General features: G+C 42.9%; 1 protein-coding gene across 3 annotated transcripts in view; it reads left to right on the forward strand.

The window, feature by feature from the left end:
• Positions 1–19312, forward strand: part of SMOC1 (SPARC related modular calcium binding 1) — a 613105-nt gene that overhangs the window by 462023 nt on the left and 131770 nt on the right. For all 3 annotated transcript variants that reach the window (XM_069208815.1, XM_069208816.1, XM_069208818.1), the window contains exon 10: positions 13776–13881. In XM_069208815.1, coding sequence (XP_069064916.1) covers positions 13776–13881 — 106 coding nt within the window. The remainder of the gene's footprint in view (positions 1–13775; positions 13882–19312) is intronic.

Raw genomic sequence — 19312 nt, forward strand, 5'->3', positions numbered from 1 at the left:
CTCATTAAAAATCAATGTGGCCATGCGAGTCACTGGTTTAAAATAAAAAGATCTGATGACCAATCGGCTGCTTTTAGAATGTCCTCAAGTTGGGCCCCTGATTTCTCCGGCTCGCTGGATCTCTTCTGTGATGGCATCATAGGCCTTAATAAACTCCACCACACACATCTTTCGTCTGTCTTGAAAGCAGGATGAGAAATTACCTTTACTTTGGATTTTGTACCTCTTGAGACATGGAAAGTAACCCCATCCTGGGTAGATACGCTACCTGTAACGTCTAAGGCTTGTACATCGGATACCGCTTTATAGGATATAAGGCATTATAACATGGCCAGTTTCCCCAACAACTGCTTCCTGGAGAGATATTTATTTTGTGGCTAAGAAAGAAACCAATTGAGCGCCTTATCTACTCAGGAATGTCCTGCTGAAATGGCAGAATAATAGGGGTTAACTGGCCGGTAGGCCAACCTTTTGGACATCAAGGCCGACAAGAAATTCAGAATGTGAACGATATCAGATTCCATCAAGAAACATCTGATGCAGATTCCCCAGATCTTCGCAGAAAAGATTGTTCCTTTTGGGTAGATGGATTGGAGAATCCCAGGAAAGTTCCATCATCACTGGAAACCAGACTTGAGACCTCCAAAATGGCGTTATCACTACCTACTCCACCTTCTGCCTCCTGGCCCGGGTTGATAGGCTCATGAGCATGATGAACGGAAGAAAAGCATATCCTCTCTCCAAATTCCACTCCTGCTGGAATGCACCCTTAGCCGCTTCCAGAAAATCCAGCCTCCAGCTGAAGAATCTGTTTGCTTGATTCAGGTGGGATGCGAAGAGGTCTGCCAAGAATGGACCCCAGACCTTCTCCAGTTTTTGAAAAACCTCTGGATGCAGGTGCCAAGTCCTGAGAACCCTCAGGTGTCTGGAGTGCAAATCCGACACTTCGTTGGACGCTCCCAGGAGATATTAATAAACCATCACTGATATCTGGTGATCCAGGCAATACTGCCAGAACTCCTTCACAAAGTCAGCCAGCGTCTTGGTATATGGCCCCTCCCAGTCAATGATGTAACAAACTGCAGAGATGTCCATCTTAAGAAGTACACAGCAACTTGCTCTGTCCTTGGTCAAACACTGGACTGCAAACAAACCCTCCAGCAGTTTCAGGCAGTTGCTGTGCATAGCACTTTCCTCTGAAGAACACTTTCCGCCTGTGTAAATATCGCCACATCTGGCACCCCAACCTGATTTGCTGGCGTTGGACTCTATGATGAGGTCCAGATTAGATCCAAAGAATGCTCAACCCCGATCCAGAGCCACCACCTCATCTCCTCTCATATGTCTTCCTAAAGCAGGACAGATTCCGGGTACCCGGAGTCCCCTGCGGAGGTGAACTGCCTGTAGTCTTTAAAGTGCCCTGTAGTGGAGCGGGCCCAGGAAGATTGCCTGGATGGAAGTTGCCAGTTGGCCTACAAATCTGGCCAGTTGTCTGAGTAATGTAGACTGTCATGCCAGTGTTTCCCAGAGTTTGTGCTGAATCTTTGCCATCTTCTTGGCAGGCAGGCTCAAGATAGAGTCTTTGACATCTATGCCACGAAGCCCATGAAGGTCATGCATTGCGCCAGAACCAGGAGCGATTTCTTCTCGTTGATGACTTAGCCCAACTGATCCACTGATATCTGTAGCTGAGACAACAATGCTGTGGGCATTGATTCATCAGGAGGATATTGTCCAGATAGAGGATCAGGGGCAATCTTTGTCCCTGAAGATGTTCTATTACATGTTTGAGCACCTTGGTAAAAGGAGCTGACGACAGACTGAAGAGCCTAGTCAGAAATTCAAACTTCTGGTGAGTCCATTCGAACTGCAGGAACCTGCAGTCTGGCAGGAAAATGGTGGTGGTGGTGGTCAAATATGCATCCTTGATATGTGGTCTCACTAGCAAACCCCTGGCCTGAAGAGGTTGCGTAACAATTGAATGCTCTGCATCTTGAAGTGGTGATACACTAGCCACTCGTTGAAATCCCGGAGATTTATGAGTGGACAATGTCCTCCATCTCACTTGTCTACCAAAATAGATTGCTTAGGAAACCCCTGGGATGAGTTGTTTGTGGCGCAAGCGCCCATTTGGACATCAATTCTCCAATCTCCCACTATATCGGAGTGACCTCTGCTTGGGAAAAACAAGGGGTTGAGGTCTTAAATTCTGCATGAGGGTGCCCAAGAACTCTATGTAGATGCTGTGTTCTGTTTCAGGCACCCAAGGGTTGGATGTGGGGTCTTCCGGTTCTCCATAAACTGAGGCAACCTCCCTCCCACATTTAGTTGGGAAGAAAGTAGCGTCTTTACCTTGGGAAGATCCTGCGGAACCTCTTCCAATGCCTCTGACACATCAGCTGCGTTGAAAACGCTAGAAAGGGTAGAAGTTGCTGTACGGATGCCGATCTTGCCACTGGCCTGCCCGGGAGCCTTAGCCTCTTTGAGGGGCATTGGTAGTGAGGAGGCTGGACAAGCACCCCTGCCATGTCCTTCCCCCCTGAAAAACATCACTTAGAAGATATTTTAATAGAAGACTCAGCCTTGTCTAAAGAATTGAAAGTGGTGACAAATTTTCTGAGCTCTTCAATAAAAGGCTCACCAAACAACCCTCCCTTAGCTGAATGACCCACCTCGGAGGAAGCTAAGTCGCCTAACTTGGATTCAACTTTAATCAACAAAGAACGTCGATGCTTCACCAAGAGGGCACGACTCGCATTTCCAAGAAAAATTATCACTCTTTGCTCCCAGCCAGACAGAACCTCCCGGAAGATTAGGTTCCCTGACTGTTTAGCATTCTCTGCCATATCTAAGATCTTGGTCAAGGGCCCCGTAATGTGCAGTAATTTGACCTCACATGACAGCCAGGAGCGTTCAATACTTTTCTTGGGATCACGTATAAATAAGGCCAGAAAGGTGGCCATGCATTTGTCCAGCTCTGGGGGTCAAAGCTACTTTCCCATCCAGCGACAGATGGGGACATTCAGCCCAGAGTCGGACCCTCATTTCCTTGTCAGGGGGTTAAGCAAGTCGTTCATGTCTAACATGTGTGTTGTCAGGGTGTCTGTCTGAGAATCGGGGCTAGATTTGGTGAGGGAGGAGCCATCTCCTGAAGGGCACCATGTCCTGGAGGGGCCCAGTTCGGCGTCAGAGTCCTCCCCAGAACCTTCCTCTTCATCCCACGTGTATGGGTCTTGGGGCGCAGGAATAGTGTCAGGCATAGACAGTTGTGCGCTGGAGTGAAGAGACTCTTGATTCAGGCGTTCAAATGCATCTTTGTCAACTCCCAGGTCATAGGGTGTTTTAGGTGCTGATCGCTTAGAAGGACAATCCCCGAGACCCCCTGCGGTTCCTGGCACGATTGCACTAAATCATTGATCTTTTGCTTAAGGGGAGCCAGTGCTACTGTGAGTGCATGTTGTATAGAGGAGTCTACCACCTCAAAAAAAGTCAACACCAAGAGGAAGCATGGATACAGACTCTTCCTTATTAGAGGCACTTTGGAAGGCCTGCATCTTTTAAATATATATAGTGCTAGGGAACCTAGCAGATTAAACAGATGTAACCTCTTACGAGAGTCCTGCATCCTAAGAGTCACTGCCCGACTCTCACTGGATTATGAGGAATGCAGCGTGAGACGGCCGGCGAGTGTGAAGCAGCTCTATGGAACCAGAGCGCGTTCTATTTGGCCCACCAGCCACACCGCACTCATGTTGCACCCCTGCACGAGAAAGGTGTGCGGGCCCCTGGTAAAAGAACCAAAGCGTGAGAAGCAACAAGTGTCAATATGGGCAAACAAACTTGATAAAAGAGAGAAACAACACTTACCTTGTGAGGCTGCTGAGCAGTGAAGAAAGAGGGAGTGTGAACAGAGCAGAAGGATTTTGTGCATTGGACTCATTATCTAATTGGTTGTCGTTTTGTAGTACTTTCCTTTGTTTTTTTGGTAAAGGTAGTTTTTTTCTCTCTACTAAACACTGTTGGGTTACTGACCTAATAAAGTGGAGAAAGAAGAGCATAATCCTCGCCTCCGGTCCTGACACAGAATTCCTCTAACATTCTAAAAATCAAACAGTTGGGATTAAGGTCTTTAGAAAAAAACTGGAGAACACAACTTCATTGTATTATGTCTGCAGAGACATGGATACATAGTCGTTTCACTTTTATCACAGCTTAAGTGGCTTTGTAAAGACACCATATGGAACCAAGCAGTTATATCAGACCTGATAGCCATGGCATATAACAAAGCACTCTCCGAAAGAGATTTTATTAATACATAAAAATTCCACCTAAACAATTTGTGCTGATCAAGTAAAGTAAACCTGTGACACATACTCAGTAGCAGTAAACCTGTGACACATCTTCTTCTGAAGCAGTAACCGGTGACACATCTACTTCCAAAGCAATAAACCTGTGACACATAGTTCCAAAGCAGTAAACCTCCGACATATCTACTTCTGAAGCAGTAAACATGTGACACATATACTTCTGAAGCAGTAAACATGTGACATACACTCATGCTTCAGGAGTATTTGTCATATTTGTACTGCTTCAGAACAGGCGCCTCCATATTTTTTATTTGGCATAATAATTGTGACTCTCTATACATCTCTCAAAGGTGTCTTCTGCCTCTATCCTGAGAGGGGTCACTTACTCATCTGTCCATTCTCAGTGATTCATGGTGTCTCTGTCTCACAGAAACTGTCCTTCATCTTTATGCATGTCAGTGCCACATTTAACCCTTCTGTGCTGAATCTGGGATCCAAAACATTACTAATACATAAGCAGCTACTCCCGACACTACCTTCAGAAGTGGTAATGGAACGGGTATTCAGTCAGTGACATTTGATTAAAAGAACAGAGGTGGGCCACTGCCTCACCTAATAAGGAACCCCCAGAAGTTCCCACAAAGAGCGATAATTCCCATAGGGGAAATCTAAACATCAGCAACCTGAACCTAAAACCCACAGAGCCAGGTGCTCTTTGGTCTTACACCACTTTCTCCTTCAGACCTTTCCTTTTACAGACTGACTGGTATCCAAATCTCTCAGGCAAACATTGTCAAATGGCTGTGACTGGACATTCAGTCAGTCCACAACTCAATGTAGCAGCAGCAGACTACTTTTATAACACTAGAACTCTAGAACACTAGAACTCCAGAACACTAGAACACTGTTCTCACAGCACACATAAATCTTGTGGTTTGAAATGTAGCCTTATATTCATTCTTTACATCATCATTTCTTAATCAGATTAATGCAGAGAGATTACAATCATGCTAGCGTCCGCTTTCTTACCTGAGCCACCTGTTCGAGCCTATGAGTTAATGTAGATTGATGCACCGTATTGAATGCTGGAGAGTTAAACGATTGCAAGTATTCTCCTAAACCTTAGCCTCTCTTCTTTCCAACCAATTGGCAATGACTTAAGTTTGAACATAACACACACACACACACAGAACCCACCCACCTTCTCACACCAAGCAGCTAACATTGAGCACACCTCACACCAAGCAGCTAACATTGAGCACAGTATCTCTACATATACACATTTCTTTTAGTATAAGCAAATTAATCCATGGCTTTACCCCTTCACCATGCTATTGTACTGAGTCCGTTCAAAGTGCCTAGCACCAGTAGCGTGGCAATAGAACTTGCAAACTATGTTCCATAGGCCTGCTGCACAAGAGGGCACCTGTGTTTATTAGTCCAAGGGCTTGCGGAATGCTGATTTGTATCTGTGAGGCTTGACCAGCGAGAACAAAGAAGTTGAGGGCCATATATTGCATCTGCTGGTGAACAGGAGACACGATGTTTAGCTATTATATGTTTACCTGTTCTTGGATTTGCATGCCACAGAGCCAACACTGAGGCAGAATCGTGATGCAGGCAGCAAAAGAGTCTGAGTGTCTTGAGCCTTCTGTCCTGTATGCTTGTTTGAGGCGTAAAACAAGAAACTAAAGTCAAGGGTTTATGACCTCTCTATGCCAAGGGATATTTCTTTACTTCTAGGGTGGCACACCTGGTACTGAGAATAATGATTTAATTTAAAGGATGGGCTTCTTCGTATTCAGCTTATGGCCCAAAAAAGCAATGCATGAAATGAATGGATGTCTGATAAGTCTTAGATACAGGACTTCAACTTAGTCAACAACCAAATCAAAAAGAACAATGTCAGACCAGCAATCAATTACTAAACCAGCCTCAGTCCAGACCTACTGTTGAGCAAAACAACAATGGGTTGGAAGGCTATCATGAGCAATTGCCAGTGCTTACACTTACTGCAAGCTTTCCGTTCCATCACCTTTCTGTGTTTGATGTACCACCCTGAGTGACAAGGGTATACCCAGATGTGGGCACCGTGCTCACTGTGCCACTTAAACCAAGCTACGGCTGACTTATGAGCTCCAATCAGTGTGAAACCAGATATGGGTTGCTTGTGTTCTGGTTCAGGGACGACCTAGCCTGGTAGTTTCAGCTCAATTGTTCCAATTTGATGAGGGTCAAGACTGATTTGCATATGGCTGGGTCCAAACTGAGATGGCATGGAAGGCAAAAGAATGATGGGTTGGAATGCTATACCGACTGACTGCCAGTGACTTACTGCATGCATTTTTCCTATTACCTTTTATGAGTCTGATGTAATGCCCTAAGTAAAAAGGTGTTATGTGGTTCCTACTTTGGTAATGGGACTGCGCATTCAGGAAGGCAGAACGACAAAGTGTGGGTTACTGAGTCCATCCATACAGTTAGTAACTGCCGGCTTAACTCTTGGCTAGCTCACAGTGCCCTACCCAAATCTCCAAACCCACTGTGGTACACGTCGATTATGGCAACCTGAATATGACACTATGACTCCCCAGGGAAGCCATAGCAACAGATTGTACCCTTTTCGTATTATCAATCATGGATACCCAGGTGAGACAAAAACATGCAAGATTTGTTTTAAATACATTTATTGAAACAGTCACAATCTAGCATGTAGAGAGAGAGCTGAGATAATTAGGCAGATGAAACATAGCGAGGTAATCAGCATTACGTCCATGGTAAAGAAAAAAAACAATCCAACTCTGATTTATGTGGTACTAGGTGCACTAGAAGCTCCTACCTAACCCTCGGTCTACTCTGAGAGCATAGTGGTTGTAACCCCCTGCCTGGCCCGATCTAAGGGATTAGCCCAAACCACATACCAGGAAACAGTGTCAGGAATAAGCCTATGGTGTAGATGACAATCCTCTCTGGAAGCTGGCAGATCAGCTCCAGCTGAGCTGCATGTCACACAACATGCGTCCCTGGATACGATCTGAACCTAATACTCCAGCTGTGAAGGATTGCATTAGGTCTTGTTTTTTTCTTTCCACTTTTGGGATGATATTGGGTAGAATAATGCACTGTTATACCCAGGGTTCCTGTGGTATCCCTGCAAACGTTTGAGGCAAAAGCAGGGCCGCGGTGCGAGTGGAATGCAGCAACTTTACATGCCCAAATGAAGATTTGTAAATCTTTAATAACCGTGCAAGCCTCAGTTGATCATTGTGACCACACTCAAAGGAATCTGGAGCACATACCTATAGCAAGTAGAATACATTTGTATGTGTCATCTGAATTTAAAGGACCTCAATTGTCCAGGTACACACATTGCATAGGCTTGTTTGAGACTAAGTGGGACATCTGGGGTGGGCACTTAGCAGTAGAACCTTTAATTTGCAGGCAAGTGTCACAACTAAGAATATATTGCTTTGTATGTTTGTACAGACCATGCCACCAATACCGTTTTTGTAGTAATGAAATAGTAGCCGCCACATCATCATGGGCAGAAGCAACACCCTCAGGCGCTGTTTGAATGAATCCTAGCCTGTGGTCTTGTTTGGAGATAACACGATCACGCATCCCTGGAAGTGTTACATAAGGAATATCTTGGGCACTTTAATGGAAGGAATATTTTGCTGGATATGCTTTGGGTAAAGGAGTGCCATCAGCCAAAGCATTTACAGCAGTCAGTATTTCATTATTCACCCTTGCATAGGAACGAGTAATCGCAGCTACTGTTGCAGTAACAACTGCAGATTTGGCTGCTTCATCAACCATTGAATTCACTACAATGTTTATTCTAACACATTGATGCCCAATGTGTGCATTACATGACCCTATGGCAGTTTGTCTTTAAACTGTGCCACCTTCTTCCAGAGCATTTTATGCTTGATGGTGTTTCCTTCAGAGTCTTTGAATCCATTAAAGCATCAGTAAGGCAAATTTTCATTGAAAGACTAGACACAATAATATGAATCATGCACGCAGTGTTGGGTATTAAGGATCTTTATGCTCCAGTGCTAAGACCAAGGCTTTCCGTTTAGCTAGATGCACAGTGCAAACCCCAAAGGACTATGTGAAGGTCTGTTGAGGGTGGAATTCTCCATCCCTAATAACTCCATAAACAGCTGCGCACATCACGGAGTATTGATGTTAGGTACCTACAGGAGGTTGAGCTGAACCATCATTGTAAATAATATATTTATACTGATCGAGAGGCATAACGTTAGTGGGCGTGGGGCACACCAGTTTGTATTGGAGAAACTTGAGTTTGCAGTTCTGGATCACACACAGTCTACATCAGTGGCAGTCAAGGAAGTGGCCCACTGAATCCATCTAGGATGTAAGGCTTTTACATGTGGCACGCTGGCCTTTGTAACTGCCACTACGGCAGGTATCAGGGTTACAACAATGATGTTCTTCCCCTGAGTCAGTGGTCTCTCCTTAATGACAGCTACCTGAACTGCAGTCAGTATTTCTTTAGTGGATGTGAAAGGCATTTCAGTATTTGAATATAAATATGATTTGATATGTAATCAATACTGTGTCACCCTCATTGAAAGTGACATAGGTAAAGAAAACGGCACCCAGAATGATCCAGATGACTACGTTTGTTTTGTTTTTATGTGTGTGTGTGTAAGTGTTTTGCTTCAAGCATGTCAGTTTGTAGGGATCTGATTATTTGTATGTATTCTGATGCCCAATGTGTACTGGGAAAATCTGGAGAATTAGGCCATATGGTATTTTTCTGTGTTGTGCATAATCAGGTATGTATGCACTGCCAAGATTGAAGAATCCTAGCATGAATTGTAATTTTTGATGGTATTAGGTGATTGCAATAGTGCACACTTCAAGAAACTGTGGTGCCAGACTCTTCCCCTCATTTGAAAGCAAGTATCCCAGAAACAGGGCCCTGAGAAAAGCAATTTTAGCTTTCCTAAAATTCAATTTGTAGCCTGTTCAGCAAATCCCAATACAATGTGATCTACTCTGTCTAAATGAATGTTTAAGTCATCATCCTTCAGATATCGGTCATCTAGGTAGGACAATGCCTCTGGTTCAATATCATGCAATATTGATGTCACACGGCCAGAGAACAGCCCTGGACTTTATTATATCTCCGGGGGAGTCAATGAAATCAACAGTGAGAGCTGAGCATAGAGAAAGCAGTTAATTCCCTGCTTTCAGGCACTATATTTTGGCAGAAAAACCACTGGAGCTAACTAAGGTTGTTTTGTATTTTTTTAGGACAATGTTCATTAATGGTGTACTGTGTGAATTTTGTAATGCAAAAGTACATGTATGACTATTTAAATGTCTGTAATCTAAGACTATTCAATAGGAATGGTCTGGTTTAGCTACGGGGACAAGGGGTTGCTCTTTGGATATACGAAAGGTTCAGTTACTCCCTTGTAGTCAAGCTGTGGGAGAATCTTCAGCACAGGTGCTTTTTGCTTCATGTTTTCTGGGGTTCTGCAGGCTGGACTTTATGAGTATTATGCATGATAGGGAGAGTCTCGGTGCCAGCCCACATGGTTGCTGTATAATACTGGGGCTTGTGCAAGAACCCAATCTGCAGCATATGCTTGCTTTTCTTGGTCTGGATCAAGGACTGAGAAAGATGATAAAATCACATCTTTCTCTTGTGGGGAGATTCTAACAAACTCAGGTGGCCAATCTTTTTCTGCCAAGAGAGTGTCATAGCTTAGTGTTCATTTTTTACCAGAAATTACTTTAATGGTGCACAATATGTCCCCCTCAATTTTAATATTCAAATTATATACTCGGTCTGGAGAGGCGACTTGCCTGTCTGTGGTTTTGACTTCTGTGTAGCCATTAGTTGCTCTCACTTCCAGAAACTCTTGAAGATTCTGGCAAACTATCATGACCCCTGTTGCGCTGTCGAGCAGACTCCCTGCCCATGTCCTGTTCTGCAGCAATGTTCTTAATATGTGTGGCATACTTTGCTGAAATTCCCGCAAGCTTCTTCTTTTTGAATTGGGGTTTTTATTGAGGAAATTTGTCTTCCTTCTTTATTATGACATCTACTAGTGTGCGATCCCTTTTTCTGTTTCACTTACTCTTCTTGTCTGTGCTCTGAAGGCCCTGATCTCTCTGATCGTTTGTCCGATCTCGAAGGAAATGAAAAGAACAAGAAGGGCGTGTATCACTATACTGATGACTGTCAGGCTGTTTTAAATTATCATAGATACGCAGGTTGTAGCGCTTTTCAGAGCACTCCGGTTGCAGAGATTCTCCCATGAATTAATTTTTTCCTTATTAAATTTTTGTTTGTCTTAGATTTTTTTTTTAGAAGACTCCTGTGCTTGCTTTGTATTATCCTTTTCAGGATTACCTTTAAGCTGTGGCTTATTTGCTCTGGCCCCCAAATGATCTCGACTTATAAATGTACAAATCTCTTATTATTTTTGGTAGCTCGCATTCCTGAGCTATTAAAGGAACTTGTGTTAGATGTTGGCATACCACCAGTGCAGCTGCTTCCCCTTTTATATTTCCTAAAGTAATTGAGGATACTGTGGCAAAATTGCCACTTAATTTGATCCCCAAGTCCAGGGCAGGGGCGAGCTCCATATTAGTTTTGAATTTGTTTAACACCTCCGGTAAAACTGCAAGAGCTGGTGCACCATGTGTTATGGTATATATTGCAGCACAATCTGTGCCCCAAGTAGCACAATCATCTATTGAGGGTACCACCCCAAGTTGCAAGCACATTGTGAGAATTCTATGTTCATCTTGGGATCCGGTATGTGAAACACTGCTTCCAGAGGATTTGTTTTTTGAGCAATCCAAAACAGAATCTCCTTCCGTTTGGTGGGTACTTTACATATAATAGCATTAATAGTCACTGACTTAATCCCTGGTGCAGCCAATTGTTGTTGAATTGCTGGAGCTGCATTTGCCGGTGCAGTATATAATGTCTCCATTACTAATTGTGTTAAACGTCTGTATAAGCATACTACATTATTATATAATGGGTGCAGATCTGATGTCTGTCCTTTTATGTATATCTGCCTGTGGGGTGTAGGCAGCTAGAGCTGGCCATGTGGCCCAATAATTATTGAGAGGACACAATCGTATGTATGCAACAACGTGTTGTAGGGCACCCTGTAACCAATTGTCATGTTCCTGATATGTTAGTTATTTCTAAATAACTGAATACTCTATATTGTGCCTGTGGGTTAGCCACCATGTATGTGTGAAATGTATTTGAGTTGGCATCAACAACAGAAAAAACTGACCTGTGAATAAAATGTACATAACATCTCCACGCCCATTAAGTAGCCAATTAAGAAGTAAATGTTAAGTGACGCTATGTCTACAATTTACCCGAAAAAATACTAGATTTGCTATTCTTTGTAAAAATCGAATTTGGAGATAGAAAAACCAAGTGAGGTATCCTTTTAAATATTCAGGCTTTAACAACCTACAGACAAATATAGTTGCTAACTTTACAGCTGAGGATATTTCCCTAACACCATGGAAGACTCCATATAAAGGTGAACAGGCCACCTCAGGCATAAAAGAGAAAATTTCTCAGAAGATCGGTTAAATAAGTACCTGACCTTGATATGCTGGTGGCTCCCTGTTTTTCGGTTCCTACTTTGGTATCAGGAAGACTGCATGTCTAGGAAGGCAGAACGGCAAAATGTGGGAGACGGAGTCTATCCACGCAGCTAGTAAAAGCCAGCCTAACTCCTGGCTAGCTCACAGTGGCTCACTCAAACATCTAAACCCACCAGGTAAAAGTTAACTACGGAAACCTGAACAGGACACTTCTACACCCCAGGGGAGCTGTTGAAGCACGTCGTACCCCTTTCATAATAACACTCCTGCATACCCAGGTGAGACAAAAAGATGGGAGGTAAATTTTCTATATATTTAATGGAACAAATGCAGTCTAGCATATAGAGAGTGAGCTGCAATAATTAGGCAGATGAAACAAAGCAAGGTAATCAGCATTACAAACATGATTTTAAAAAAAATCCAATCATGAGGCATGTGGTTCTAAATACACTAGAAGCTCCTACCTAACCCTATGTCTACTCTGAGAGCATGGTAGTTGTAACCCTCTGCCTGGGCCGATCTAAGAGATTAGCCCTATCTCCATACCAGAAAACAGTGTCAGGAATCAGCCTGTGGTGTAGATGGCAATCCTCTTGGGAAGCTGGCAGATCATTGCCAGCCAAGCTGCATGTCACACAGCATGCGACCCTGGATAGTTGTGGCGGGAATGCCCTCTGTCATCTTTGAGTCAGTGCACCTCTTATATGATGTACACCACATTGGAACTACAGTCCCAATGCAATATTATTTCTAGGTGATAGAAGCGGTCTCCTGTACGGGCAACACAAGCTAGCATATCATGTACCATGTCCCAATGCATTGGACAGAAAGTACTGATTATATGTTGTGCAAAGGCTAACTAAACGGGCAGCGTGTTCATTGCTTTCCTAGAATAAAAGCATACTGATAACATGTGTAAAAGCCATCGCTAAAAAGCAGCCTTACTAAAATGAATAAAATGTGAATATACATGAACAGTAAAAAGACTAAAACATTCCTTCCATCACCTTTTGTGTGTTTGATAAATTTACCTCCAGCACCTAAGTCACACAACCCATACTCACCAGGGCACATGGGTTTCCCAAGCCAAGATGCAGAGGTACTAGGCAGTGGAGAACAGAACCGATAACCAACAGAGCTCTCTTTTGAACAAAGCAAGGAACGTTTGTTTCGGAGGGCACAGAGCCCACAATGATCAGGGCAAAGAACAACCACACAGTCTTCTTTTCACTAATATACAAACAAACATTTAATCAGGGCACAGAGCTCCCAGTGGTCAATGCATAGGGTTAGTATTTTCTGTTTTCACAGAAACTCATGTTTATGAGAATACATACAATCAAGGCGCAGGACCTCACATTTGAAACAACCCAGCGCCCGCTCTTTCCCAGGGCTAAGACGTCCTTATAAAGCACAGAACACGTGTCTTCAGAAAATAGAGCATCGTTTCACAAAATTATCTCTGTCACAGAGCAGGATAGTGGCAAGCACATAGTGCCTGGACAGTATGTGCCATCCCGAGAAAATGTATTTGCAAATGATGTTGCCAGTTTGCAGAGCCTTGATGTCGACCTTCAAGAATTAGTAGACATTAATCTGCACATCGCTCGTGTGGTTCAGAAACTGGGCCAGGAAACCAGAATGGATATTTTGTGAGTTCTAAGTAAATTTTGCTATCTTATATGTTAGCTGGCTGATATTCAAGATTCCTGTGTGAAAATTCTGAATATTTGAAAGTTCCCGTACAGGAAGCATTTTATTATTTATCATGTATTCATATTAACACAGGGCAATTATGTTCAACCCACATTGTCTCTTTTTTTGTTTTAATTTTGCTCCCAGGATGTTCGGAAGGGAAGAAAATCGAGTTCATCACAAGTTTACTGGATGCGCTCACAACAGACATGGTGCATTCAATTAACTCCGCAGTGCCTGCAGGTGGCGAGAGGTAAGTCAGCGATTGCAGGTACGAGGGAACAACGGCAGATGAGCTGAAGTGTTGAACAGGGAGTGAAATGCAAGCTACAATTTTTCTGTATTTTATTCATGGCTTCTAAAATTGCTTAAAACACTAGTTGGCATCAAATACTGACATGCGGGCAGGTCATGATGTTTTTGCCCCGAGCCCCATTAAAATGTCTGGCATGTTGGATTATAGCCGGATTCAGAAACTTAACCACTTGGCTGCTAAACCTTTTCTCCAGAGAATGCCAAGCTGTTTTTTGGTATTTGGGGTAGGTCTCGCTTAAGCCATCATAACTTTTTGTTACGGCAAAGGATATCGAGGCCTTATGTGGATTATTTATTTCCCCACATGTTGGGAATCTGAAGGTAGCCAGGGTTTGTGGATTCCCTGGAGTTAACCAATACATTTTTCTGGAAAAAAATATTGTGCAACAAAGCGCTCCTTTCATTTTTCTAAAAACTGCATCAATAAAAGGTGTGCTTAGCAGAGGTCACTCTCTTCACAGCCTTAAGAAACAGGCCGGATTATTAAACTAAAAACATTTTTTATCACAGTTTTTACAGTTTTGTAAGTGGTAGTCTATTTTTTATGTCTTCTATCTACTTGCAGGTAGAACAGGCATTAAACTCAAGGGTGAACCCGGAAAACAATACAATTCTGATAAGCAGCCAAAGTTTTGAAGACTGTAAGGGTTAATTTTTGTAGATCGCTCATGGTGTTTCTAAAGAAACGAAATGTTTATTTATCAAAAACTAATAAAAGGAAGTAGGAAAAAAATGAAATAGGTGACAAGCCATTTTTTACTTTTGGCGATTTACAAAATGAATACACCATTACGTACATCAAACTCTTCTGGTCGCAGAGGTCTATGTAGATTATTAGCTGTCCAATAACAAATGATACCAAGCACGATCAACTGAGCTACAACCTATGATGATTTTTCATTATGTACTGACCATGCATCAATTTTTATAAGATAAAATAAGAATGAGTCAAAAATGGATGTAAAGGATACGTCTGCATTTTTTAAATATGCTTAAGATTATCAGTTTATGAATAGTAGTATTTGTAAAACTCTAAATTTGGGGTTCCCCAAAATATATTGTGTTTTATAGGACATTTTGCTTAATGTATTCTTACACGCTGGCTAAAATGTGGAACTAATAATGCCTATAGTCCAAAACAAGCAAGGCCCCAAAACAGAATAAATAAAAATCAGGATTTTGCCTTTCAACCTCAACTGTCTAGGAATGCAGCTAGCTGCAAAATTGGGCCTGGGCTTAGCTGGCACTCAGGGAAACCTACCAAAGCTGGACATTTATGAAAACTAGAAACCCAAGGGAGTCCAGCACAATCCACTACATTTTCTTAAACAAAATGCCTAGCCTATCTCAAAATTAGGAAAAGGAGACCAATTTTCATCACATCTCTTTGAGGGAAAGTCCTAGAATCTATGCAAATCCCCACAATGTCTACCACCCAGTGTTCCCATACCTTTTCTGACAAAAATGGTTCACCATGTGAGGGTTTAGCTACTGTACCAGACAAGAACAGGACAAAACTATGATTGTGTGATATTCTTGGCAGGCACAAACAAGTAAATTCTACACCGGCAGGCAACAAACACATTCAAACTGGTTGGTTTAGCAAACTGAATGGCACTTGGTCAAAAATATGAATGCATCAAACTCATGTGACCATAATGAGTTGAAAAAGTTTCTCTAAATCAGAAAGTGCAGAAAAATCAACAGCAACGACAACACTATTGTAGTACCTGATGGAAAACTGGAAGCCCCTTCACAAAAAGAAAGTGTGCCGATGATGGTCACAGTGGCAGGCTTAATAGTGAAAAAACAAAGCTGGCTGGGTTTAAAAAAAAAAAAGTATCGATTAACTACGATATATCCCCCATGAAGGAAAGGTAAGTAGAAAAGACTGCAATCACCAAACCAAAAAGGGCGAAAAAAACCCCATAAAATAAAAGTAAATGAAAAGAATGTATGACTATGGTCACCTTTTTTATGTAAACACTTCAGAAGTTCGTGCAACCAGAAGGTGGCTGATTTGAATCCTGGTTGGATCGTTGGGGAATAGTCTTCATCCTTTAATCCTCAGATGGCCTTCAGCTGCTCCAGCATTAAATCTGAAACCAGTGACCCTCAGGATGCAGGCACATGGACCGATTTTTTTTTCTACAGAAGTCTTTTTGAGGAAACAGGCCCCAGAGATCTGTGGAAAATAAGAGAATAATCCTCATACTTCAAATGAGGAAGAGCACTATCAATATGCAAGACACTATTCAGCACTGCATGGGCCAGAATGCTAATCAGTTACGTACTCACATAGTGCTTGAACCGGATCTTTGAAAGTGGAGGTACTCACTATCTAAAGACAGCTGGAGTGATTGCAATAATTAACTGAGCTTTCCTGCCAGCAGAAAGCATTACACAGAGTATAAGATAAGGTGCCACTTTGCTACACAAATGGTGGCATCTTTTTAAATATCCTTGGCGTCTACAAATTTTTAGACACTCCTGGAGGCCAGATCATGTTGACGTGTTCCCAGAGAAGCTGAAACTTTATAAAATGCACATCCTGCCTGATGGGAGCTAGGGCCCTTGCTAGAGGGGAGAGTGCTTGTTCCCACCAGCTAAAATTAATCTTTGGTGGTCAAGAGGGGATTTCTGCATGAACATGCGATCTCTGGGCAATTCTTCAGTAGGAATCCACTCTAGAGCAGCACTGCGGGACAAGAACACCACTTACTTCTCCTCCAGTGCCTCTTATGGTTGTTGTTCGCTCTGGCAGCAGCTGAGCATGAGAAAACTTATCGGCTTTCAGGGACAGATTGCTTACATATAGTAAGCAGTGCAACATCCAGGATATCAGCATTCTCTGCAGGCACTGACTTTGTCATCGCCACAGGAGGGGCCCTTGAAAGCGGCAGAAGATCGTCACTGTAAACCAGGGTTGGGAGACAAAAAGGGGAATCACTGGTATATACACCAGATCGAGATTCCCAACAATAGCTTGCTAGACAAGATGATCCCCGTTACAACAGTACTGGGGGTCAGCTGTATGGGAGATCTTCTTGTCCACTGAAGTCTAATGGTTACACAAGTTCACCTCGGTCCTTTGTGGCCTTTTCTACCTGTGGATGTACAACCAAACTCCTGCTGAGGAACCGGCCCCTCTCCTGCTTTCAGTATGAAGATCTGTCCACCCAGGACGTGGAATCATCGACCAGGTGGGATGTGAGATATTTCATCTTCACGCAGCTGGCAGTCCCTAACTCTAAACCCAGAATCAGAAAAACATCCTGGACCCGCAGATTTTTTATGGAACAATGAGACGTTCTATTTTACTGTGCTGCGATCTTGTCTTTTTTCCTCCACAGGTTGCATCATGTATACTTTTGGTCCTATACAGAAAGATAGATACACGATCTAGATTTACTCATGTGTAAATGTAATCTTTCTCCAAGGTGTAAGTCTACACTTCTTTGCTATTCATCATTAACAAGTGTAGATTTACACAATTGTTGGCTTACGTGTCTCCACCCCCTCAGTTCAGTTGAGGTGTTGAAGTGCTTTGAGCAAGTAGCACACTACTCTAGAACCCAAGAATAAAATTAGTTAGCAGATTTTTATCTTGTACATTCTCTAAATATGTTCTTTCTTCATCAAGACTGCTGGAAGAACTGGAATTTATATATATATATATATATATATATATATATATAGTATTACCCAGTGGTGGTCGCCACTGGGTAGTTATAGTTAGGTCAGCGTTATCATAGGAAATGCATTTTTGTGTTGCAAATAACTTTGGCCCTGTTTGATGAATCTACACCAAACTTTCCAAAAGTGTTCTTTACCTAGTTTTTCGAGGTGATCCAGCAAGTGGGTGCCGAGAAAAAAGGAGGGTCCTTAAATGCAAAATCCCCATGCATTTTCTATAGACTTCTTTAAGAAGTGCTACCGGAAAAACTGCTGAAAGGAATTATACTAACTTTGGTAGGAAGCTCGATCTTGGTCTGCAGATTGTGTTTTTTGTGATTTGGTGTACATATGTTCAGTAGTTTTTGAGAAATTCAGGTTTAAAAATAATTCCATATCTAGACTGTTGGGTCAGCGAAAGGATTGTGCGAGTCTCACGGGAACACCCATTCAAAAAGAGAGTGTTCTAATTGGCCTAGGGAGCTTTTTTTTTTCCCCCTTAGGCCGTCTCCCTCCTGGGGAAGTCAGACTCCTAAAAGAGCAAATGCTCTGATTGGCTGGGACAACATGAGAAAAATGTTGCTAGCATCCATTACATGACTCGGGGAATTAGTAGCCTGTCCTGAAGTTGCAAAAAACAAAACTTGATATAGGGGGTATGGTATGGATATCCTGTCCCCTTAGGCCCTATGGCGGTACAGAGATGGACCATCATCAGGGTGTAAAAACTGAAAAAACAGCAATTTTTGCTACAATTGCAAAAACAAAAATAATAATGTAACGGCTGCATTCCTTAATTAAGGGAACAGGGGTGCACAGTCCCCCTCCGCTAGCGGTTGTCGTCCTCTGTGACCTCCATCCCACTGGGGCCAATTTAATTAGTATGGTGAAAGGGTAGTGTGCAACCCTTTCCCCAAGTTTTTTTTTGCCCAGGGGATCCCATCCTCAGGACCCGATTTAAGTATGGGGAGGTTGAATGCCCCCCACTCCCACCTAAGCCTTATTTGGCCCTGGGGACCCCATAATCAGGGGCCAAAGTATTTTTTTTCTTTAAATGGGAATGGGACCGCGCAGCCCCGCTGCCTGATCCTTCAAAAGGCCCTGGGGAGCTCAAAGCCGTAAATAAAAAAAAAAAAAAAAAAAAAAAAAAAAAGGGGTCTGTGTCACATGCCTCCCCCACCCTCTCAGCCTTTAACGGCCCGAGGACCCCATCCCCTGTGGCCTGCTCACTTGTTGTGTGCTGGGGAGGCTGCACCAGCAAGTAAGCTTATTTGCTCCTGTCTGGTGGGATCATTTTCAAATCTTCTGTCAAATGGTAGCAAACAATGGCCCATATTTATACTCTGTTTGCGCCGGATTTGCGTAATTTTTTTTCATGCAAATTCAGCACAAACTTAACTCCATATTTATACTTTGGCGCTTAACACGTCCAGCGCCAAAGTTCTGGAGTTTGAGTCATTTTTTGTACGTGAAAACCTACCTTGCGCTAATGACATGCAAGGTAAGACATGTGCGCATTATTTATCCTCCCGTGTCATTTTGACGCACAGGAGGAGACGGGCCTTAAAAAATGGCGCCCAGCCGGATTTGCACCGTTTTTTAATGCCTGGGTCAGGGCAGGCGTTAAGGGACCTATTGGCTCATTTTCATGGTCTCCGACCATGGAAGCAGTCCACAGGTGCAGTTCCCTGCCC

This window comes from Pleurodeles waltl, chromosome 9 (genome assembly GCF_031143425.1).
Source record: "Pleurodeles waltl isolate 20211129_DDA chromosome 9, aPleWal1.hap1.20221129, whole genome shotgun sequence".
Lineage (NCBI taxonomy): Eukaryota > Metazoa > Chordata > Amphibia > Caudata > Salamandridae > Pleurodeles > Pleurodeles waltl.